Source organism: Styela clava, chromosome 9 (genome assembly GCF_964204865.1).
Source record: "Styela clava chromosome 9, kaStyClav1.hap1.2, whole genome shotgun sequence".
Lineage (NCBI taxonomy): Eukaryota > Metazoa > Chordata > Ascidiacea > Stolidobranchia > Styelidae > Styela > Styela clava.
Window position 1 is genome coordinate 20758951 of NC_135258.1, and position 25133 is coordinate 20784083.

The 25133-nt window shown below is 36.4% G+C and overlaps 1 protein-coding gene and 1 pseudogene across 1 annotated transcript; one reads left to right on the forward strand and one right to left on the reverse strand.

The window, feature by feature from the left end:
* Nucleotides 1–1442: 1442 nt before the first annotated feature.
* Nucleotides 1443–3442, reverse strand: LOC120336332 (kinesin-like protein KIF6; annotated as a pseudogene).
* Nucleotides 3443–13067: 9625 nt separating this feature from the next.
* On the forward strand, nt 13068–15844 carry LOC120339304 (kinesin-like protein KIF6). Its single transcript, XM_039407394.2, has one exon. It carries the CDS (start codon nt 13207–13209, stop codon nt 14776–14778), a length of 1572 nt encoding a protein of 523 aa, XP_039263328.2. The 5' UTR covers nt 13068–13206; the 3' UTR covers nt 14779–15844.
* Nucleotides 15845–25133: the final 9289 nt, after the last annotated feature.

Genomic DNA, 25133 nt, shown 5'->3' on the forward strand with positions numbered 1-25133 from the left:
CATAGGATTCATATAAAATTTAAGAATAAACAAAAGTAATAGCCTTCTAGCGAAAAAATTAATCTTCAACCACTGAAAATTTCAAAGCAATTGGCCCAGTATTCGAAGAGAAAAGCGACTTTTTAAAAACGTGTCAAAGAACAAGAACAACAACAAGAACAACAACAACATAATATTGAAACGATCGTTATGTCCACTACGTGTCCAATAACAACAATAAATTCTGTGAAAGACCTTCAGTGGTTCCGCGTCAAATTGTTGTTATCCGATTTATTTTTAATTTTAGCATATTTTGTCCTGGTATAAAATATGCATAGTCATTCTATTTTATGAGAGGTCTCATCGTGGAAGTTTGGTTATCCGCGGGATTTTTACACAATTGACTAGGTATTTCAGAGGATTTTTGTCAAATTCCTGTTACAGCTTCATCCCGGGGGTTCGATCGAACCGGGTTAAAAAGGCATTTGCGTTAAAAGCAATGTGACAATTATCTAGCTTGCCTTTACATAACGTGTCTCTTCAATGGGTCTGGTAGAATGACCTTCCACCGAACTGTTTTTCGCTAGAAGGCTAGTACTTTAATTTATTTCAAAAATCGATCATCAAAAAACAAGTATCGCTCTCTCGGTTTATTGAAACCTTATTCAAGCTATCGCTCGATCCCAACTCCCGAAATGCGAACGAAAGTTAACTCATCATCCCAAATTAAACCCGATAGACAACTAAGAACATTTATGTTAGAAGTTTCGAATTCTACCAGTTTTAAAATCTATGTAACGATCTGTAATTAACAACCCAATCATTCTGGTTTGATAGGGTGTCTGAATTTTACCTTTTCGAGACAAATGTTATGTGGTTCACACAATAATAATGTGCAATTCATGCCATGGTAGTATTCTATTCTCAATAAAATCGTAGTTGAAGACTGTGATAAAACGTCGTGGCACCAGAAATTCGAGGTATAAACACAGCCCGAATCATGTCCGTTTCGACGTAAACAGTTTTAAATTAGAACCTACGCACCTGCATTTTGTTTGTAACACAAGTTGGACGCCCGAACGTTGGAACGATAACACGTTCGTGTTTTTATCTTTCTTTTGTAATATGTTTGTGAGTGTAATATCATGGGTGAACAGGCACATGTATTTATACGTGTTTTAAACCCTACTCGAGGTTTTGCCTGTTTTCCCGATTTCCCATTATTCTGTGTGTTTGTTTTATGTGTTCATTATTTGTTATGTGTATGTTTTTTTGGGGAAATCAAAATAAAGATTATTATATTATTATTATTATTACTCGTACCCGTTTGAGTCGCGAGAAATGGTGTACATGGCCAAATACTAATAAATAAAGAATAATTTAAAATAAATTAATTTCGTTTTTAAATAAACTGGTCTACGATAAAAAAAAAAAGATCCGAAATAGTAAAAATGTATTAATTCTTATATTCGTCGTTCCTTATATAAATCAGTATAGCTTTATATGGGTATTTTCTCTTTTTTTTTTCAAAAATAAAGGCATTATTACGGTATAATTGTTCAGTTCATCTGCATTAGGTTTTTTAACCTTCCAAACTGTCAATATTTGGGATAATATTCATTAACCTCATTATAAAATTAGAGAAATGACAGTTTTATAAAATTATTTTAAAACGATTTTATTCTGAAGCAAACTTTTGCAATATAAAACGACTTAACATAGGTATATGCATAATGATAAAGCTGAATAACCCATAGCCGATGCATAACGGTAAAACACGCTAAAGCGTACAAACTGGTCCGATATAGTCAGGGCCGGATTATTAGGCAAGGTAGAAGCTATTGCTATTGATTTTAATAATCACTTTTCGGTTTGAGAAGCGTTACAAACATTTTTAAACCCGGTAATAATATATATATGTAAATTCTTTGGCAATTTTTGCTGAAATTGAAGTAAAATAACATCTTGAAAGGACACACTGATATACATGATACAGCATTTTCGATCGAGATATTAAGTTCGACTGAAAAAATAACAATGGAATTTGGATATTATATCTATTTTCGATCATCTTTTCCAAGTATTTTGAGTTCTTGGAAACAGTAATTTAAATGTTCTTTGACATCTTCGACCTCGAGTTTTGCGTTTGGGTCATTGTTTGTGAAAAATTCGAACACACGCTGTTTTAAATTGTTTTCCCTTTCACTGGTTAGTTCTGGCTCTTCTTCTTTTGCCTCCAACTCACTTATGCGTGCGCTAAGTCGATCATTGTCTTCTTGAAGTTTTAAGTTTACCTTTTTCAAGTCATCGGTTTGATTACGATTAGATTTTACCTTAATTTTGCACGCACTTTGTGCAAATTGACAAGTCGAAATTGTTTCTTCAATGTTTTCATCATCCGAACTAATCGTCGCTATTAAACTAGTAACACATTTGCCAGTGAAGCTGTCGCGCAGTATTTTAGTCAACAATGTGTTGCGAAAGATTTGTGGTTTAAACACTGAGGATATTGCAGTAGCCTCGATAACTTCCCGAAGGAAAAGAAGCGAACGATTAATATCTTTCGCTTCCTCTTCAGCAGCTTTATTTTTGAGTCTACCTTTCCCTAATCTTTCTGATCCAGCCAAGTCAACAAAGTTCAATTTGGATTTAATGACTCCGGTGTCGAGTTCCTTTTGTATGTAAACCGTGAGTACGAAGTGTGACCTCGAAGACGCATTGTTAACATATGTTTCCGACACTGCCCTGTTATTGCTTCCCTCTAGAAATGTTTCCATCGCTTCTTCGAGTGACTTTACCTGTCTGACAGCAAGATTTTGCATCCGCACTTCGTTTCGATTCATTCTGCAATTTACCTCTTTCTTCGTAACAAAAGTTTTTTTGTCGATCCCATGAGTTTGTACGTCTAACAGATCGTATGCTTTTTCTTTGTAAATTTCCATGCACGAAATCTTGATACAGGCCGCAGGATTTCAATTCGCTCCAAATATATTCAAGTCCTCTGGGTATAAGACCTTTTTCATCGGTTTCACTTTCACCATTCGCATACCCATCACCCGCCATTGTATAGGTTTTGCCTGTTGCAGTCTGTCCGTAAGCAAGAGCAGTACTATTGTATCCACTAATAGCATTTTCTATAACAGATTTACCTATGACCGTGAACACTTTTTCCTGGGATTCCCCTTGTTCGAATATTTCATTGAAAGCAAAACGGGATTCTACTCCGTCGGTCTTACGGATTAGTATGGATTTGCGATTCTGTCGCTTCCCAGCTACTGGGCTTATCTCATATTCCAAAGGTTTATTTCTCTCCGTCTGACGCCGGCGAGGAGCTGTTGCCAAAAGTTCCTGATTCGATGTTACAGAGGGCGCAATTCTGCAGTACGTGTAAATTGAACTTCTTCTCGACATGTTTAATGCTTTGCCATCTACACACTATGTGCTGGTCTGATATCAAAGTAGAAAATGAACATAATTTATGCTATACTGTATATTTGTAATATATTTGCAAAGTACGCTAATATTGTGATTTTAATGGTTTAGCATTTACCGTTTTAACATTGACGTAAAGAGCAAGTCATTTTGAAATACAGTCAAGTCATCAGGAAAATAAGCAATCTCACTATCTGCTCCAACTGCTTGCGTACTTATTTATGCAAACGTGTTTAACACCTAACTAAGATATTTTATCTTAATACAAACCTGTTTTAATGATTCATTGTGTATGTATTAAGCATATATTTGTCGCATATATTCGAGGTACCAATGGTTAGGAAATCAAATAAAAATGCAAGGACCATGCTATTATTATGTCAGCCTCTATATAAAGTTATATTTTAAAGTTCCTTAGCCACAAAGTTGCCGCTGAGGGAGTATTATGAGCACATCATTTTTCTTCATAGACAATCTATTGTGCTTCTATTGTCAGATTCGTTGGTGAAGATTTTTGATTAAGCGGTTAGTCCTCTACGTGCTTTTTATTAATTCCTTGCTTACTTTTCTCAATTAAAGTTGTACTAAAGTATCTTTCGATAATCTACTTCATATGGCACTATACTGCATACAAAGTTCTCCGAATACTTTTATTGATAGAAATCCATTCTAATAATACTGGAATCACAAGCACTAATTGATTTTATTGATAAACCTTGCCTTTGCAACTGGTATTGGTTTTTCGGTGGAAAGAAATCAGTTGTTAAATCTTTTTAGGAAAAAGCTGAAGGATACATTATGCATTATGCTTGTGTAAATATTAGATTTAGCATTGTGAAACTTATCAATTTTGTTAATGAATAGCTTGCTATTCATAATAGCGTTCAGAGATGTTTGTGCATTGTATGTATATGTGTACGTATGTGTGAGAGGATTGACGGGAGGAACTAACTGAATTCAGAGATTTTAATAAAAGATTAACGCAAAATTGCGAAATGGTTCCCAAACGGTGGGTAACTCCCCACTTGGTGGATAACAAACGCAAGTAAAAAGCGCTTTTCTATAATCAGGCGTCCTGTTGATATTGGTCGCACTCCAATGAACAGATATACTGGTCCGTGGCGTCGTACATATCTTTCTGATAAACTTTAATGTTTAACAAAAGGAGGTAAAGGTGAAATAAAATACTATCACAGTCATCTCGAATACCGATTCACATATTCGGAGAAAATCATGAGCAGTTGCTACAATGTCATGTTTGTCTTGAGACTCATCAACTGAATCAACATAATTCAAGGTTAGATGTTGACTCATTGTGCAAACAAAAACCACAAAATGCGATAGTGTCTGCATTCTATACAGTTTCGCTATGGGTAGCAAGGACCAAAAATCTCAATAGCATCGATGAGACATTGATAAAGCCATGTCTGGTAGAGAGGGATCGTATTCTGATTGGCAAATTTGTGACGTCAAAGAGGAAGCAGGACTCATCATCTTATAATACTAATAAATTCAGCATTGTAAATGCTGTATTTAATATCCAAGATGTACTTATCATACGGGTCAAATCTTCATCCTGGTTTTCATCCAGTCAGTGAATGTAACAAACCTCTCCCAACTAACAGTATTTGCCCGCTATAGCCACGATCTAACTACTGAGGTGGACATTCTCTTTTGTCGTCAATTATAAACAACTGTCAATATGGTGTAACTTCATTGATGATAAATAATTGGTAACAATAATTGATACATTGCTATCGATTTATGATAAAACATTTTCACCAAGAATACTTCAATCGACATTTCTTGGCCATGTTCACGAAAACTATTAAGACTATGTACAAGTATATAAAACAAACTTTCGACCGGGATGCTACATATTATGTGCCTCCAACCAAATTTCATCGTTATGTCTTTTCACTTACGTCGGAGCTATACGCAACACTGAGTTGTCTCATATTGATCGCAATCAGGGCCCGACGCGTATTGATAATACCGGATTGTCTCAGTGCCCCTTCAAAACTTCTTGACTATTCATCATTTCAGAACATATTATTTGCAAAAATAACAACTGTAACCTCAGTGTTAACGAAAAACAAGGTATACAAATTGCATTCCCATGATCATCAGTTCAATGAGGAATTATCGGAAACGAAATAGTAGATAATCTGACAAAGGGGACAAACAACAAACCTCCTTCCTATTGATGCAATGCTTCCACTTGCCGTCTTAGAAGCAAAATTCTATTCTAATGCATTTGTCCGAGAATTACGGCATACGGAATAATATGTAGCTACTTGCCAAGCCAAATAAAAGATTTCATCCCACCGTGATGTCACAACTCGAAAACGGTAATTTATTGCGTAAATATATATCAAGTTTTTTTTATTCCGCCAGCAAACCAGTCATGGCGCTCTGAATGCTTATTTACTCAAAATTGATTGCAACTCCGGTGGATATTGCGAACAGTATCCTGTATCTGAGACCGTAGCCCATTACTTACGTCTTACTGCATTGTCAGCAATATAATCATCAGAGAATTCCAGTCATTCACAAAATAACTTTAATTGGAACTGACTTTGGAGCTAGGGCTTAATTTCACGGACATGGCTGAAACTGCAATAGCATTTGTTTTGCCTACGGGCAGAAATATTCAGGATTAATTATTTACCATAATTGATTTATTCGTATATCTATTCATTTTTAAATATTGTATAATATGTGAGTATCAAAAGTTCAATTCGAACTGATTAATGTCGCAAAAGACAACTGATGTTATAAGCGTCATAAAACATATAACAACAACAACTTTACTGTTGTAATACTCTGCTACGGAATGGAATTACATTACGATTTTCTGTTGTTTTAAACTTCTGTGCGTTGGCCCTCCAATAGAAGATGTTTGCAATGTGAAATTTCAGAATTATATCCCGTTATCGCGTCTATCGTATCGAAACAACCGTAAAATTTGCATTTATGGTGGTATATAAACTCTGGTGCGTTTTTTGTATTAAGAGTTATATTTTAATTGTTGATTATCACCGGTCGTCATAATTTAACGCCAGGGAGCTGTAAAGAGTGTTTTGGGGGGTCTTGGCTTCTATGCCAATAGAAAATACCTATGTATAAAGTCTTAACAAACTTTATTTTAAGGAAAATTAGCATTTTTAATTGGGCTTTAGGTTGTAGAGAATAAAGACTTTAAATCGGAAGTGGTTCGTAGCAATTCAGTGCGAGAGTTACAATGTAAGGCTGTATGTTTAAAGCTTGGCAGAATAACGATTCGTGGGAAATTTAGTAACCGACATATATATATTCAACCTCAAGCAACCATGGTTGTGGTCCTCAGGCATTCTTCAATGAAAATAGCGCTGTCTGCATGGATGTTTCCCGACTGTTGGCACCAGGATTAAAAAAAAAACTATTTCACCATTGCAAAGAATATGAAGCTTATTTTATGTTTTCGTGAGTTGGCACTTATAAACTAGTCTTCATGTTTATAACCATTATTATGTTAACCAATATGTGACGCAGATTTTCCTGGACAAAGATTTTATCACTCTAAGTTTAACTAAACTTCGGTAAACTACCATTAGGTTATCTGATTTATATCTAAATTTCGCAAACACAACTTAAAAACTGACAAATAGCTTGTATTACCATGAAGGAAAGTGAATATTTATCACCGTGTCTGAATATCTTCCTGGGTGAAAAAATATGTCTGAACAGTCTTTACGTCACCTTCGACATCTTGTTGATTAGCCAATGTTACGGAACTAAGCCGATGCTTGGAGGAACATACATTGCCATGACATCACACACAACACAATCCTCTCGTCCGTAGTTGAGTAAAAATATAAATAGTATCAAAATATTTGAAAACGACGTTGAACCGATTAGAAGATACGGCCTGAATCGAATACTCGAAAGGTCTTGACACGCTATAATCACATAGCATTGCTATGCCAGTAGTATAACATGCAACATACAACTTGAACCGCACCATTCAGCAAAACGGTGTTTCAACAACTGTCCTGCAACCTGGCGTGCATTGTCCATTTCAACTCCTTCACTTCGGCAAATTACCAATCAGTATGCAGCGCGTAATGTAAATATAACCGAATACCGTGTTTCCCTGAAAATAAGACCTAGCCTGAATTTGAAATATAATTTTAATATAAGTCCTCCCCTTAAAAAAAACCTAGTCAATAACGCGAATTTTTTTTGACCTAGTCGATAGAGAAGAAATCTCTTCTAGTTGCAAGGCACTGCATTATACTCTATTTTATTGCGTCAAACTAGTTATCTCAGAATGCAAATACTCAAACCTAATAGTTATCACCTATTGGCAGTTGTGGGATTCAATTTTTTTGTCAGCCGGTTCCATCACAAAAGTCATATTTTTAGCCGGTTCTGTTACAAAGCTAATCGGTTCGCTGATCTCATAAAATACCGTGAGACAGTTCTATAGAACCGGTGCGAACCGGCTGAATCCTATTATTTCCTGCATTGAACTAGCGATAAATGCAAAGTAAATGATATAAATGTATGTTTTAAAAAGTAAAAAAAAAGTAATGGATTGATTCAAGTAAAAAACATTAAAAAAACGCTGTCGCTTTTGACGGGAGATGCGGCGACAATGCTCGTGTCCTCCAGTCAAATGCGGAGGATCAGACTTGTTGCCGTGTTCATACAGATATGTTGGTACTCAGTTCTATGAGTATTCGGATTTGAACGCGTGTAGGTGTTGATCAGATATGGAATTTTGCAAGCATGTGTATGTGTAGCTACGTAAAAGAGAAAATGCAGCAAGACGCCCAAATGTGGATTGCGTGTGAGCATCTGTGCAAGTCCGAGTGGCCAGTTGCGGATGTCAATTTACTTACACATCTGTGTACCATGACATTCAGACATTGGCCAACCTGCTTGACCTGTCAAGTGTCAGTACACGTGCACAACTGCACAGAGTATCATCTGTGAACCCAAGACGCCTTACGTGCTTGCTGCATACTTCTGTTATGTTGCTTATTTGCGCTCTTGTATAACTCACGTCAACACTCCTGAACGTCCATATTCCTTCATACATCCACATCTACTTAATTCTTGTTTCACTATAAGTCAGGTCCGCAGACCTGTTCACCATGTGTATTCATTACTGCGAACAAGGCCCGGTATAAAAGCAGTCGAAGTTATCCAAGCTACACGCACGCAATTCGATCTAGCTCGATTGGTTCGTTTGGACGAAAAGTTGAGCAAAAGTTCAGGATCGCACTCGTGTTCATGTGGATGTGTCGGTGTTCAAATTTGCGAGTGTGCAAATTATCACAAAAGCAAGAATTGCAGTTATGGAATTGCGCAGACTAAATTATATGCATGCATCCAACCGAACAAGTGCACAAACTGAAACTTTTTGCAGATGAGTGGTTATGCAAGTGCGCAGGCGACCTAGTGTCCACCAATAATAGTATAATCTATTCCAGTGGAAAATATATCAAAAAAAACATGTCTATCTCCGGCGTACAACCATGATATAACATAAACAAATAGAACAATAAAAAACAGCATAGATAGTCTAAAAAAATTTGGTATATACGCAAAATTGAATCCTAAGATATACTTTCCCGCTGGAAATTCGATCTTTTTCATTTATCATTACGTTGAAACTAATGTTGTTACATCGGACTCAAAAAGATTTTTCAGTGAATATTTGTCGATTGAATACATATTTTAATTTTACCAATCAAAGATGCCTTCGTATTGTCTGTTTTACGTATGAGTTGATGCCACCACGACTATTCTGCGTGGCTGTATTAGAAAAGGTACAACTACGATTTGTCAAAAACTATCCAACGGTTCTGCAATATCCTTGCCACGTGCTTATGGCACCAAGGAAAAGGGGGCACCAACAAATTTTCATAGACGATTTTCCAATGTTGCCTTAATAGTGTTTGATGAAACAATTCGAGTTGGTCAGACAACACATACCTCAATATTGACCCGGTTGAAATGAAGCTCCCATGTATCATCTTAACCTCTCTATCAATGTTTGTATGGGAACTGTTTCTCAAAAAACTGGCAAATTAATCGTGGCCTGGCTCTCATTAGTATTGAATACAGAATAATACTTATCCAGCTTCAGATAACATATAACACCAGTTCATTATTATTTTGTACGTAAAATGTACTTGTTGATTGCGTGGATACGTCAACAAAAATTGCCGACGTTGTGGCAGTTTTGCGTTAGTCGTTAGGCCCGTGGTACCTGTAGTCTGCCGTGACAGAATGCATGCCCATACTACTTCGGTTTGACCTTCGTGTACATCACTCTCAGCATCACTCTCTTGTTTATTAATAGGGCGCCAACATCTTAAGTGCTTGAGGTCTAAAAAGCATGATCCGGCCCTGGACAGAATGTGACTCCGCTAATCATTGTATTTATTCATTATATAAACTTGTTTTATTTATATCACAGCTTACTTTTGTTTGTCTGCTCTTCTGTCTTCTTCCAACTATATTTGAACTGCCGCGATTACGATATCATTTATTTGTTTTTGGTACGTCATAACCATATTTTATGAGAGTTTGCTCGGAGACAATTTCCAAGAATTCAATTAACGAGGAAAGAGTACCAAGAGTCCAAGACAAGAGATACCCTGTACTAATGGCGTCGTAAAAGCTATATATATATATATATGTTTAATCTTGCAACAAGATAATAGTTCACACTAGACTTGAATTAATTAGAGTCATGTATGTTTAGAAAACAGATGATGAAAAAGTATTTTCCAAGGATAGGAGGTTCTTGAAAGAAAACTTTTAGTACTGTACTTTGTTGACAAGCGGGTACCCCGCCAGTAATAGATGGGGAACTAGTGGATTCTCTTGTGAAACGTCGAAATAGTTGTTTGGGCAGAGTTAGTCAATTTGATTGCAATTGGTTTTTAATGAGTTCTATAATAATCGATCCAGGAGCGTTTTGATTGATAAACGAAATAACCCTAACATATCATACTGGTTATGAATGACAGGAGTCTACGCCTATCTAAGTATTTATCAAGGCAGGTTTGCCGGGGTCGCTTCATCCGCATTCCTTGTTTTCCATTTATCATATTGCTTGGGTACATAATTACTTATCGAAATATGCAGGCCTGCACGAATTGACTCGCGGAGTACCTTGCAATAGAAGGAGCAATGGAGCGTATGCAGCAACCAGTATACTCGAAAAGTTATATATATATATATACATAAATATATATATTATGGGAGTTGATCATAGGAAACTTATATACTCGTTCAGCTATAAATTTAGATTTTGTATCTCAAGTCACGTTAAACCCCTGCGATAGATTAAACTTATAATTTTTCGTAAATGCGACAACTTCACAAAATACTCGAACTTTTTTTTACATTTTTTTAAGAATTATATGCATAGTTTTTATCAAAATTTTCTACCTGTGACCCATATTCAGCATTATGAAGCGGTAATGAACCTTCACCGTGTTACTTATTTAACGAGATTCCTATTGCTAAATACTGCGACCTTGTAAGTAGTTTCACTTTACTTCAAGACTTTTTTGTAATAAATCGAAGTTGTATACGACATATTGAAATTTCACAAAGCGGGAGTCCACTTTGAACAATGGAATTCTGGTACAACCGATTTGATATATCTATGAAACATTCGCCCGTGAAAAAGATTGCCCTGCACTAGTTTTGAATTTATATTATGTTTTTTCTCATTTGACCTAGGGCAGGGGTGGGCAACCTTTTTTGGCTCGCGTGCCAAAATCGGCTAAATTTAACGACAAAATTCTTCCGCGTGCCGGTCAATATTAAAAACAATGCTTTGCTACTTTCAAAGCAAATATACACAATAATAAACCTTTAAACATGTACAGACAAATTCACTATTCGGGAAAATATCAGTCCGACAAATTGATTTGATTACTTTCTTATTCTATATCAGTGAGACTTCTGCAGCTGCATTACCGCTGATAGAGATTTTACATTGTACATTGTTTACATTTTGTAACTCTCAGAGAAATGCACGAACTACTGGCTTCAACTTTCAGGCTACTCTTATTACGAGACTTAATAAAGTTCATAACTGAGAAAAGAGATTCACAAGCATAAGTAGGTGGAAAACATGGAGAGTTTTTAAGACACGAAAAATTTAGCATCCCAATCACGCAATATTTTGTTTTCTGCACTTCTCTCTTGTATTCCCTTCCCTAATGGCTTATATTTCTTTCGAATGTATATAGCAGGGGTGGGCACAGTTTCTTAGTATAAGAGCCGCATGCTGCAAGTCAGAACTTTAAAAGAGCCGCAGAATTTGTGAATTTATTAATATTATCGAAATACTATGAACAGAAAAGAAATTCACACAAGAGTCTAATAACAATAAATAGATAAACAAGGCAACTCTGACAATTCTGTTTTCATCTTCGTACTTTCGTTTTTTTAATTTTGGACACGTCGCACAGTAACTTACTTAGACTAACTAACCGCAATCAAGCTGCAATATCGCCGACGCATCAATAAACATTGACCATTGTGACGAAAGATTTGCTGACTCGACTTAAATTCAACGCTACAGCGATTTTCATACTAAAACATAATTTGTCCTAATTATTGACGAAAACTTCTTTACGACTTTTAATAAATTAAAAGAGTTTACATTAAAGTTTTTCTGTTAGTTAAAATTTGGATAATAATTTGTGTTAGCGAGAAGAGCCGCACAAAAAGTCCGGCGAGCCGCGGTGTGCCCACCCCTGGTATATAGTATCGAATTATTTGATAGTAAGTTAGCAAATAACTTTAACCAACATGAGCTGTACAACCTTATAAATCAAGCAGAAATGAAGAAAAAGGGTGGCATAGACGAAATATATTATTTAAGAATGTAACCAAATGGATGCTGCGCTCTTCTCGAGAGCTCACTAATTTGTTACGTCATAATATAATTCTTTGTAGTCATATGTCACGAAAGGATAGAAGGAGTTTGAATAAATAACGGATTGTTAAGATAATTCATCAGAGTCTTGAAACTTTTTGTCTGAAGAAGAATGACCTCGTTTCCGAGGATTCGCTCGCGTGCCGAATAAATGGGCTCGCGTGCCAAGTTTGGCACGCGTGCCAGGGGTTGCCAACCCCTGACCTAGGGCAAATTAGGTTCTGAACAGTCGTGCATGAGAACAAGCAAATTTCCAAATTTTCTTTAACCCACCATCAACAGGATTGTTGATTTATGAAAGTAAATGTATGCATAACATGCTGCTTATGTTTCATCAATTAAAATGTCAAACACGCTATTCGAATTCAGCGCAGTTATAGTGCACGTTGTCTCGCCATTTGATATCTGTATCGTGCAGCAAATATATCACTTCCGAGTTTAATATTTTAAAGCTTCAGCGCGAGGGAAAGTATTCATATATATATATTATATATATTGTATTTGTGGTATCAATCGCAACTCATCTGAACACTTCCAGACAGATTAAACTTGTCTCAATATTTGTATATATATATAGGCTACACGTACATGGTACGACGTTGGTAATATTTGCCCATTTCCCCATCTTATCGACGCAGAGTTTACAAAACAAACCTTAGCGCTGGCAACGAGCCTTATACTCGAAACCAAACACCTCAAAGGATGGTGGGATGGAAACAAAGGCCTTTGTTGAATTAATGTGTCACGAAGTATATAATAGTTTGGTATTTCGTGGTTCAGAAGTCTAAACAGGTTTTACATTTTGTGTATGTGTAGCTACTGTAGTATGTAACATCATAATGTCGTCAAAAAATTCAAAAAGAAACGGAGATAAAACTATATCGACTTTCTGCAGAATCAGACCGCCTATCAGTAATGCGAGATTACAGACTCAAATATGGCCATCCTACGATGACTCCTCCCACACACAACTGATACAATTCACAAAACCGACAGATGTTCTTCTAAAATCAAGCTCAGCTAAAGAGAAGAAAACGCAGAAATTCGCATTCAACGAAATATTTGACGAAAACGTGTTACAAGAAGAAGTATTTCAAACCGCCGGCAGGCCTATAATAGATCATGTGCTCAATGGCTACAACGGTACAATTTTTGCCTACGGACAAACTGCAACTGGAAAAACATACACCATTATGGGCGAAGACCTGGAATACGAAGCGAACGAAGAATGGGGGATGATTCCACGCTCTATTGATTACATATTTAAAGATTTGAAAGCCAAAGGCGATTCGTTCGAAGTTCAAGTTTCTTTTCTGGAAATATACCTAGAAAAGATGTATGATTTACTCGGCGTGGAAAGTTATTCTGTTAACCACGAGACATTGTCGAGGAAGCGAGATGTTATCTGTAAAATGGATGACACCAAAGTAAGGCTGGTGAATTTGGCTTTACGTAAAGTGGAAACATCAGATGAGGCTCTAGACGTCTTTTTGGAAGGGAATTCAAACAGAGAAATTGCACAGACCTATGCCAATAACAGATCGTCTAGATCTCACGTTGTTTTTACTGTTTATATTAAACGAGAAGATGACACTGGTGTTGTAGAATCAAAACTTCATTTTGTAGACTTAGCTGGATCCGAGCGAGTGAGTAAGGACCAACTTGGGGATAGTTTGTTGGTTTCCGAAGCCAAAGATATAAACCGATCACTTTTATTTCTGCACAAAGTCATTCAGTCGATTGCCAACAACAGTAGGCCAGAAACATTTCGCAATACCATGATTACAAGAATTCTCCGCGATTCTCTCGTTGGAAATTCAGTGACGAGTTTGGTGGCAACTATCAGCATTGATGAGCATAACGTGGATGAAACCTTGTCTACATGTAACTTTGCACAGAGTGTTTCTAAGATTAAGACAAAACCAAAATTAAATAAAACCGAGGATCTGAACCTTATCATCGCGCGACTCCAAGAAGAGAATATTAGACTAAATTCCAAGGTAAATGAACTTCAGCGCTCTAAAAACAACGATCCGTTAACAGAGGAGGAAGTAGAGAATTTAAAACAAATGGTTTTGACATATTTCAACGATAACGACTCAGACGCCTTTTTGGATGTTTTAAAAGACGATATCCGAGTTCAATTTTGCTTTAACGAGCTGAAAGAACTCGGAAGAGGCAACAATTCCGAACTATCAACTGAGATTGAATCACAACAGAAAAAACTCACAGATAAAGAAATGCGAGATTTGAACGTAGCAGTTGAAGCTTTCATTGCTGACCGACGTGAATTCGCGGAACTCGATTATGGCGGAAACACCGAGTCTGCTCAATATTGTTTACAGCGATTGAAATATCTCGTCAAAGAAATGGGGGACAGCAATCAGACTAAAAAGAAAGGCTGCTGTTAAATAAAGATCATGTATAAATGGATTGTGCAATGGTTGTCTTAGTTTTGCAAATAGTATTGTGCTTTAATTTTAAAGAATTTATTATTTATACCTACCGTATTTATATCCTATGGCCAAATCATGGACAATAGAACATTGTTCAAATTTCATACTTCTCCCGATTTTATGCCGTTAGTGGTAAAGAACATCGGGAAACTGGGATATTATTTTCGTAATTTTGTTTTTGCATTTGGTACAACCGATTCTTTTGTAAGTACGATAATCGTCATAAATAAAACGGAGGAATTGCTACACTTATGCTTTCACCATAATATTTTACCTTGTCGTATGTGTTATAGCCAAGCGTCAGTAATGAATGAATGCACTCAATTTCGATTTTTATTGTGTCCTGGAAGTTGGATTCTATGCTAAACTTGTGAAGTGAAACATGTTCTTTTTATGACACTGTGACACAGCTGATATATTTGTTCAGGTGCGTTGTGGTCAACGAAGAAACTCTTTTCACTTTTTTTACTGTTTAAAACAACGAGCTGTTAACAAACATTAGTGTCTTTTTAATATGTTTGCATAGAACTATTTATATAAAATATCATTTTGCAATTTGGAAATTTTGTGAGTAGCATGAAAATTCAATTCTTGTTAACCGGCTGAATCCATCTACGTTTCTCGTCTGTAAAACTCTATGAGCCACGATTTTTCGTGCATTATTTGACACATTTATTACCAGTTTCGCACACAATAGCTCGATGAAATAGTCATGAATCAATTTTCCCCCGATCATTTCAAAGACAATGTGTGATGATAAATATTGTTCAAAACGATACCTTTTGTTGCGACCGAGACGAGAGTATACCACACAATAAGCAGGACTACCTCTCTGTTTATTATTTTACCAGTTATAACAAAGGCGGGATCATGGCCCGACCCAGTAATAAATCTCATCTTTGCCACATTGGTTAAAGACATAGGAGATGATAAGAATGATTCCAAACTTTAACATCGTTGTGTTCAAATTACCTGGTCGATATATTTAGTATTTTTCAATAAATTGCACTTGTAGGCCTGCTATGAATTTTTTGTCAACATTGCTGGGAAGTGGAGACTGAAATCACGATTACTCATTTCTAATGAACTGGATACACACCTACTATATTACATGCGCATTAACAATAAGTGTAGTTTGTTGGCACGATATGGAGTTTGTTCCGGGCGGTATTAGGAACGCTCCAGATTCGAACTTTTTTAATTTGGTTTTTATATAAGAGTTGGTACATGTAGAATATTTGCACATTGGTAACATAATGTTTGCAATAGACTCATGCCAGTTGTTTCGACACTTAAAAAATACCATAGTATGGTCACGTCAATATAATCGCTGGCTTTTTTATTCCTGACCGCAAAACTGGCACAATGGAAGTCTTGTTCTCCATAATCTCCAGTCGCTATAACGCTGACATGGGGAAACTACGGCTCGCTGGGCAAATCCAGCCCGTTGGGTTATTCAATTTGACCGTCTGATACTGCCATAACCAAAGTAAAACCAAATTTTAATGTTTTATGTACCACAATAAATATTGTTTATAAAATGTAACTTTTTACGTTACCCTTACATGACACGTCAGTCTAGGTGGGCAAATATTTTGGCTCCCGGTCTAAAAACTTGGATCTCCCCTTCATCAATATCATGCCCACCAAGGATTTGATATATATTTCAGGTTTTCAGACCCCATTAAGTTCGCAGAATAAATAGTACGTTTGAAAAAAATAAATAAATCGGGAAAAATAATCACTAACTGCCGACACTAAATTGCTATCAGATTAAAAATAATAAAATGACATAAATAAGAATTTGTTCGACACCAAAGGTGGCTTGTGATTATTTCAAAAAAATTGCAACACAAATAAGCACAATATAAATTTTTATCAAAATTAATAATGCAAAATATCACAAAAATAGCTGGTAGGTATTCAAAGTAATAAACCAGTTAAATTTCGACACTAAATTCAGTTCATGATATATATTCAAAATCAAGAGAAAAGAACAAGAAGGCAGTGGTGTGCATGGACAATAAGGAAGAAACATGCAAATTTTCTTGCTAAAATCGAGAAGGCCCCGGCCCGTCATCTCTTCGTAAACCTGGTGGAGGAGATCTACTAGATCGCCTGTGGCTTAGATGAGGTGGCGAACCCCATCTAGGTTTTGGATGTTGAAAAAGTGCCCTGTCGCCAGGAAATCCACCCATCATATGTGGTGAAGGACGTCCGGGTGGGAACGAGGTGAACCAAATGGCATGGGCCCGGGATACTCCATTCTTAGGCCTGGACCGTATCGTAAAAGAGGGCTTCGTCGAAATGAATCTGTCTTTAAAATATGAGAATATATTGTTGAGTTTAAACAAACATTTGCTATGATTCTACTTTTTAATCGTCATATATTTGAACTTACAAACTTCGGATTGTTATATAATTAAATAATCTTGAAATTACAACAGCCTAATTTTGGGCGCTCCGGAAGTGTGTGTACCAATATGGAGGTAACTAATTTTGTTCACCTACTTCACATCAAGTTGTGTAAAGGGACTAAAACCTATGGACAGTGGGCATATTTACTTGGCTAACACCAACGACTAACGGCTAACACAGACAGTCCCCGAACTCGTAATAGAAATAAAATATGCAAAATTGAGATGAAAGTTGGTACACACACTACGGGAGTACCCAATTTTAAACAATATTGTTCTATTAATTTTAAATGTATTCAAATTGATTCGAAGATGCAAGTTGTGAGATGAGGGATGTGAAATGTGAACAGTGGACTGCTGACATTATATGAACTATCATTGCAGCGTACGGGAATTCACTCACCCTGTGAAAATCAAGAGAAAAAGGTCGCCGCGTAGGTAAATAAGGACGGCGCATTCTACCAGGTGAACTGTATAGAAATAATGAAAAAATGATATTTTGAAATCAATGGTCTAATACAGGGATGTCCAACCCGCGGGAAGAATTCGTGCGGCCCACTTGAAGTTTTCATATAGATACGGACATGTAAACATATTTAACATAAAAATTTCCTGATATGATATCAAATCTTACTAGAATTTAGAGACTATATTTTCACGCAACTCCACCATAAGTAAAGCGTTGTTTAGACTTAGAGCCACAGAATATGATTTTACAGAGGGCCAGTCAAGCCTGCAACATCTGTGGCGGTACAATGAGTTTTCTACCCATTGTGAAGTCATCAAGGTTGAAGTCACATATCGGTACTGTGTTTTATCGATTGTTGTTGAACCACAAAAACAAATCCAACGGTACGTCTGGAACAAAAAAGATGAAGCTTGAGAATGAAAATCGGAAATATCAGTTGTAAGACAACGATGTATGCCTAATATGCCGTAAATCTGTTTCGAGCTTGAAGTCTTATAATTGAAAATTATATAGTCGAAGCATAGGAGTACACTGATGAACGAAAATTTGACAAGCCAGATAGTTACATTGTGCGGTATCAAAACTACTCGTTGATATTTAAACAGTTGAGCAATGACAATCGAAAGCAAGTTTCGCACTAGTTAAAGAAAAAAATTGCTGACTTTTTTTTTTTTGTTTTCGATTTTTTACGCCAATGTGTGTGCATTTTGCACAAAAGTTGAGTTGTATTTCATGGTCCATTGTCTTTGTGTGCATGTTGTGATCAAAAATTCGCAAAAGTGTTGTGCAATCCAGGCGTTTGATTTAGCGACGCTCAAAATTCTATTGAGTTGGTATTTAAGTTTGGTTAAAACGTTTGCAGCCCGCAATGAATTTCCCCATGGGAAAGTGGCCCGCGACACTAAAAAGGTTGGACATGCCTGGTCTAATAGACCAGCAATAAGCACCTTGTTCACTGACGTAAAATAAAGGCCTTAAGAAGTGACATGGGGGTTCGCAACCAACTGAACTCGTTTTTGAGTTTCCTCCATTTCTACCAAATATTCCCCTCAGGTGCCCTGTCAGAATTCCATACAAACAGAATATTTAAACATACCTGATTTAAATCTGTTAAATTATGGTGCTAGCAGTTCATTCAACTCATGACTTGCTATTTAAAATTTGAATTCAAAGAATACCATGCGTAATCTACACAAGAGTAATGAATGAACAAACCAGTGCGTATGCCAAATTCAACATACAGTGATTAGTGATACCTCGTTAATGGACCAGAAAATTCTAGTCTAAAATGCTGCACCGAGTGAAAAGACGTCAACTGAACAGCGCATCTCGGCTGCCTCTTGACCATTCAACGAATGAGCGATGCTCGAATATATGGACACGAAAAACAAAGTAGTACGCGTATGGAATCTGTCACAGTAGACTAGGGGTCCGCAACTACGGTGTCGTGACCCAAATTTGCCCTCCGCTCTGGGTCGCAAAACAATTTTAACTTCCATAAATATGAGCATCGAGTTGAGATGACAGTTGTTACTTATCGATCTTAAGATCGGTAAGTATGTTGACATGTATTTGGCTGTCTGTATGTCTGTTAGATGAACGCGATATCTCAAGAAGGCGAGGTTGAATCTGCTCCAAATTGTGCATGTGCATTCATTATATCTCGGACCAGAAGCCTTTTGATTTTGGATGAATTATGTCGTATAATTAGCGAGTTATTAATCAATTAGTGATGAGGCACGCGGTGTCACTATAGAGTCATGATTCGAAACCGAAGTTTCGATCGATAAGTCTTCAGTCTTCGACCGATATTCTTGTTTGCATTGTTAATTGGTATTATCCTACTACGTAGGTAGACACTTTGTTGTTTGGTAGTAATGCGAGGTTAGCAGTAGCCGTGTGGAATTGCTTGATAAAGACAGATGATGAGATTTGTCCATTCTAAATTAAATAGTTAGGGTGCTGTTACATTTGGTATTGTAAGATATTCTTGGTTAAATTCAAAATTCAGCGGGGTTAAAAATTTTTAAGGTAGTTTTAGGCACAAATAATGTTGACAAACTGGTTACTGGAAGAATACTCCAAAAAGGCCGCGAGCGGAAGATACAACGGAGAAATTAAGTGAGGACAGAACACCGCACGCACCTTCAAACATATTTGCGTCTTCAAGCAGTGGGGATCAACGTCCGACAAAAGACTCATCTCCTCACCCTCATCGGATAGAAATACATCACTCAAACCATCCTTATAAGCGGAAGTACAGCGAAGAATTTATAAAGCTTGGTTTCACGTGTATTCTTATAAATGTTGAGTCACGTCCTCAATGTGTTGTTTGTTCTGATGTTCTTGCCAACGAAAGCCTGAAAGCAGTGAGATTGAAACGCCATCTTACAGCAAAGCATCCAGAATTCATTGACAAACCAATACATTTTTCCGCCGATCAGAAAAAGAATTGTTAGGCAAAAAGAAAACAATGACAAAGTATCTCCCAATCTTAGAAAGGCATTGTATGAAGTGGCATATTTAATCGCAAAAGATAAAAAAAAAAACACACACCATTGGAGAAACACTAGTCAAAACTATTGCAATTACGGTAGTCAAATTATGAATGGAGACAAGGTAACTAAGGAAATGAAAGAAATACCAATGTCTGTAGACTAGATACCATTCGCCGACGTATCAGAGAAATGGGTCAAGATATTAGGTGCCAATTGATTGATAGAGTCAAAGGAGGAAAATACGCTTTGCAATTGGATGAATCCACGGATACGTCTGGTTTAGCGCAGTTGATTGTGTTCGTTGGGTATATAGCCAATGGGAAGCTTGAAGAGGAGTTACTCGTGTGCGTGGCGCTTTCTGGAACATGCACTGGTCAAGGCATATTCTCAGCAGTGGAGACGAGACTACAGAATGATGGGTTATCATGGGAGGGGTGTATTAGCATTTGTACTAATGGGGCTGGGGCCATGGCGGTAAAACAAGGTTTTTTAGCAAAAGTATCACAAATTGCGCCTCATATCAATTTTACGCATTGAATTTTTCATAGGGAAAATCTGGCTAGCAAAACATTGGACCAACAATTAGAATTGAAGATCGCATTTGATGGCAAAAGAAATTTGGCTGGATATTGGATTTCAGTTGCAAAAGAATATCCGGAGTTATCAGCTGCTGCAACGAATGTTCTGATGCCATTCGGAACTACCTACTATGTGAAATCTTTTCTGCGTTTTCATACATAAAAAACAAATACAGATCAAGGCTAAAAGTAGAAGAAGATCTTCGAGTTGCTGTCTCCCAAATTAAACCTCGAATTGATATGTTGTGTTCAAAATACAAAACTAATAATTCGCTTTAGTCATAATAAACGCTATTATTCACGATATTATGTGATGAGTTTCATATAATTTTGTGCAAGAAAATTGCTAGTGTCAATAATGTTCTTAAAATCATAACTAATTACATGTTTACCAAATGCTTGGGTCGCGAGAAATTAGAAAATATTTTCGGGGGTCGCGAGAAAGGCAATACATGGAGCGTATTATCGCTGTTGCGAAACATAATGTGGCCTATTTTGTGAAATATTACATGCTATTAATATGAAAGGGTTAAATACATTGTGTAGCGAATGTGCATTGTGTAACTATGGATTATAAGCCCCCATATTAAAAGACATTAATTATAACCGGTATGTTAGTCGTTGATTATAACTGTGGCTGTAGGTCCCGCTTTCTAGAGTCTGTGCCCCATATTAAAAGACATAGACTACAACTGTGACTGCAAGCCCCGCTTTCAAGAGACTGTTTGGCTTCCATATCGGTAAAGCGGCACTGTTACAGGTACACGGATATTCCAGGTTCTGTGACGATTCCGTTTCAACGTGAGTTGAAATAACAACTGATTCGAGTTACTACGGTGTCATAACAGTGAATACCGCAGTCTACAAATATATAGGGTTACCATATTTTTGTGACTTCAAATCGGGACGCCTCGAAAGACAACGACCCCTTTGCTGTGATTTTACAACTTCACATTTTCCGATTTTGCTAAATAGTAGTAGTAGTAGTAGTAGTAGTATTTTATTTCGTCAACAATGTCAAAATCAAAATACAACATACAACATTCCAAAATTAATTTCCAAGGCATTGTGACAAGGCTGTGACGAAGCGACCGTTAGGTCATCGAGTCAGTCACAGCCTTTAAAAAAATATAAAATTACCATTTTTTAAACGAAATTGAGCTGAAGTAGCATACATCGAAAATAAATTAACAAAACTAACAGAGAGGAAAACAAAAACAAAAGAAAAAACAAAACTCAATTGAATATGTTTAAACCATACTATGGGGGATGGCATGTACACAGTATAATTCAAGCCTAACCAACTGGAATAATGGTCTTTTACAGTTAATGTTCTATAGTAGAGTCGTATGTTTCACGAAAAAGGGACTCTAGCTTCGCTTTAAATACTAGTTCGATACATTGAGTGGCATGTAAAATCGTTAGAGTGACTCAGACAGGAAATAAATTACAATAAACTGTGCAGTAATAATTAGAGGTATGACATCATCAAAATTGTCAATTGAAGCCTTGAATTTGAAAATTCTGTAAATACAATCGTGAATTTTAGAGTATCCATTCTTGCTATAATAGTGGTTTTGGTGTTGTTCTGTTGGAAAATAACACAAGAAAACGTTGAAATAAAAATTAATTAACCTCTACTAGACACAAAATCTCGCAAGTTCAAGGTTGTTCAATAGAAATTTTGTCGCATAAAAAAATATTATTTCAGGAGTGTGTTTTAAACATACCGGTATATAACTGAATAGAACTCTATTAAAAACACGCTATGAAAAAGTCATTTAGGGCTTAATGGTTGACAATTAAAATAACCCATGTAAAATGGCCACAGAGCGACTGGCGGAGTAGGGTTAAAACACAGTAATTTCTTGTCCTCCTACCAACAGCGACCGATGGTGTGAGTATGTCACTTGTAGCTATCGATATATTTTTTAAAAAGTTTGCGGGCGAAGCATGCATAGCTGCAGTCTTTTATTTCCTGACTAATTTCATTCCAAATAACCGGACCTTGGAACAATATGGATTTTTGCAAAATCGATGAGTCTGACCTTGGAACAAATAGGTTGTGCTGTGAGTATCTTGTGCCATGATTGTGGATTAAACCTATGTTTTGAAAATAATTCATAAAAGTATTTGGAGAACAGTTTTGTTTCGTACGGTACATAAATTTTGCAACTTCATAACGATATAAGTCATTAAGTTTAAGAAGTTTATGTTTATAATAGTACGGTGTTGTATTTTCTTCGTAACTGCTATTGGAAATTATGCGAATTGCTCTGTTTTGCAGTACACTGAGCTTTTTCAGATGCTGTTTTGCCGAACAACCCCATATTATTATACCATAAGACATATGTGAATAAAAGAGACTGTAATAAATTTGTAGAAGAGTTTTTTGTGAGACCAATCCACGTAGCTTACTCAGCGTTCCAACGGCTCGTGCTAACTTTTTTGATAGCAGTTCAATGTGACTACTCCAGTTCAAGCAACAATCAATTTCAAGTCCCAAGTAAGAAGCTTTTTTTACTTTTTCCAGCTTAAAACCATCAAGATATAGATTTACGCTTGCACGATCATTCCTAGAAATTACAATGTATTTAGTCTTCTGGGGATTCACAGTTAGCTTGTTGGAGTGCATCCATTTGCCAATCTTTGAGAGCTCAGAATTGCAATCGGTTTCTAATTGGTGAATGGAACATCTCGAAAGTTTGAAAAAAGTGTCATCAGCAAAAAGATGTGTCGAAAATTTACTGGAATTATGGATATCATTCACATAGATTATGAACAATAGAGGCCCCAAAACAGAACCTTGTGGTTAGGCTTGCACGTAATTTACGGATTTACGGAATTACGTAATTATTTCGAGTTACGGAAGCGAAGTTACGAATTACGTAAAGTCGTAATTATTGGCCGAGCGCTTTCGCGATTGAAACGAGCTCTTTTCAGAGCAATCAATTCCGTTGATTGTAAAAAATTAAGTTTAATAAGTAGAAGAAGTTAGAGTTCCGGTATTAGCAGCCGTTTCTCTCTCTTGTTACGCAGGTGGGGCATAACGCGTTGCCATTTACTAACCTATTATCAACTCATCTAGCATGGCCAAAGTACATATTAACCGTAGATAAGGGATAGAATTGCGTTGAGACCGACGGACGCCAACACACCTGGTTTCAACTTCTTCGGGTGAAATGACTAAAGAATGTAAGAGATCAACTTATCAAACATGGTCTATTTGTAAATGCCGTGATAATTGATGTCGCGCTTATCAAACAACAATATGACGACGGAAGAGAAATTGCGTAATAAACCAACGCAACTTACTTAGGTAGTTTTTTCGGCATCGGTAAATCGATTGAGACGGCAGAGAAAACGAAACGACGGGATTTCCCGTGTTTATTCTGCGCGAGAACCATTTTCTATTACAAAATCTTGATGTTCTGTTACCGGTTTTATCGTTATATATCTGTCCAGACTTGGCCTTGCTCAATATGTTTTTCACAATACCTCGCAATATTTTGGCCAAATATGATTAACTGTCTTTACCGAAAGCGGCAACTTATTTTGATTTATCATCGACTCGAATACCGCCGGCACTCGACCAAACTTGTGTCTTATCTTAGCCGATAGGATTGCCGACTTGAGTTAGAAAAATATATTAATATTTTCGTGAGTGCAAAATAAATGTCACAAAATGCATTGTTTTGCGATATAACTTTGTATTTTCGGAGAAGGCATGTCATATATGTACGTAATTTAAATTTTTCGCAAATAATTAATATTTGATCTGAATTTATTGCGAATAATGTTATAAAATTTAGGCCGCGAAATGATTTAATGTAAAATGAAGCATGGTAATCGGAATATCGTCAATAAGTCGGCATCAATAATTATTATAAAATTCTAACTAAGTAGTAAAGTCGGATATTGTGAAAAAACGGTGAAATAACTAGTCTGATTATTAAATTATAAATCTGGAATTTTTAATAATTACGAAAGTCGTATTAATACGTTAATACGATTTTAAAAAGTCAACTATCGTTTCATAAATATCCGTATACCAGTGTTGGTAATGATAAAATTGATCGCATGAAATTAGGTGATAAAGGAAAATCAAAGCTAATACAAAAGATAAAAATCAGAATAAAATTAATTTGAATTCACTCCTTGATATTTGTCTTAAACATCTGTCGCCGGCGTGTAGTACTGCCGGGAATATGAAAACCAAACTTCGATGTCCCATTCGGAATAGAAGTGCATTCAATTGGTTGTTATGATAGTTTTAAATGTGTGAAAAAAATATCGCAATTACGGGGTTATTACGTAATCGATTTGGCCGTAATTACGGAATTGATTT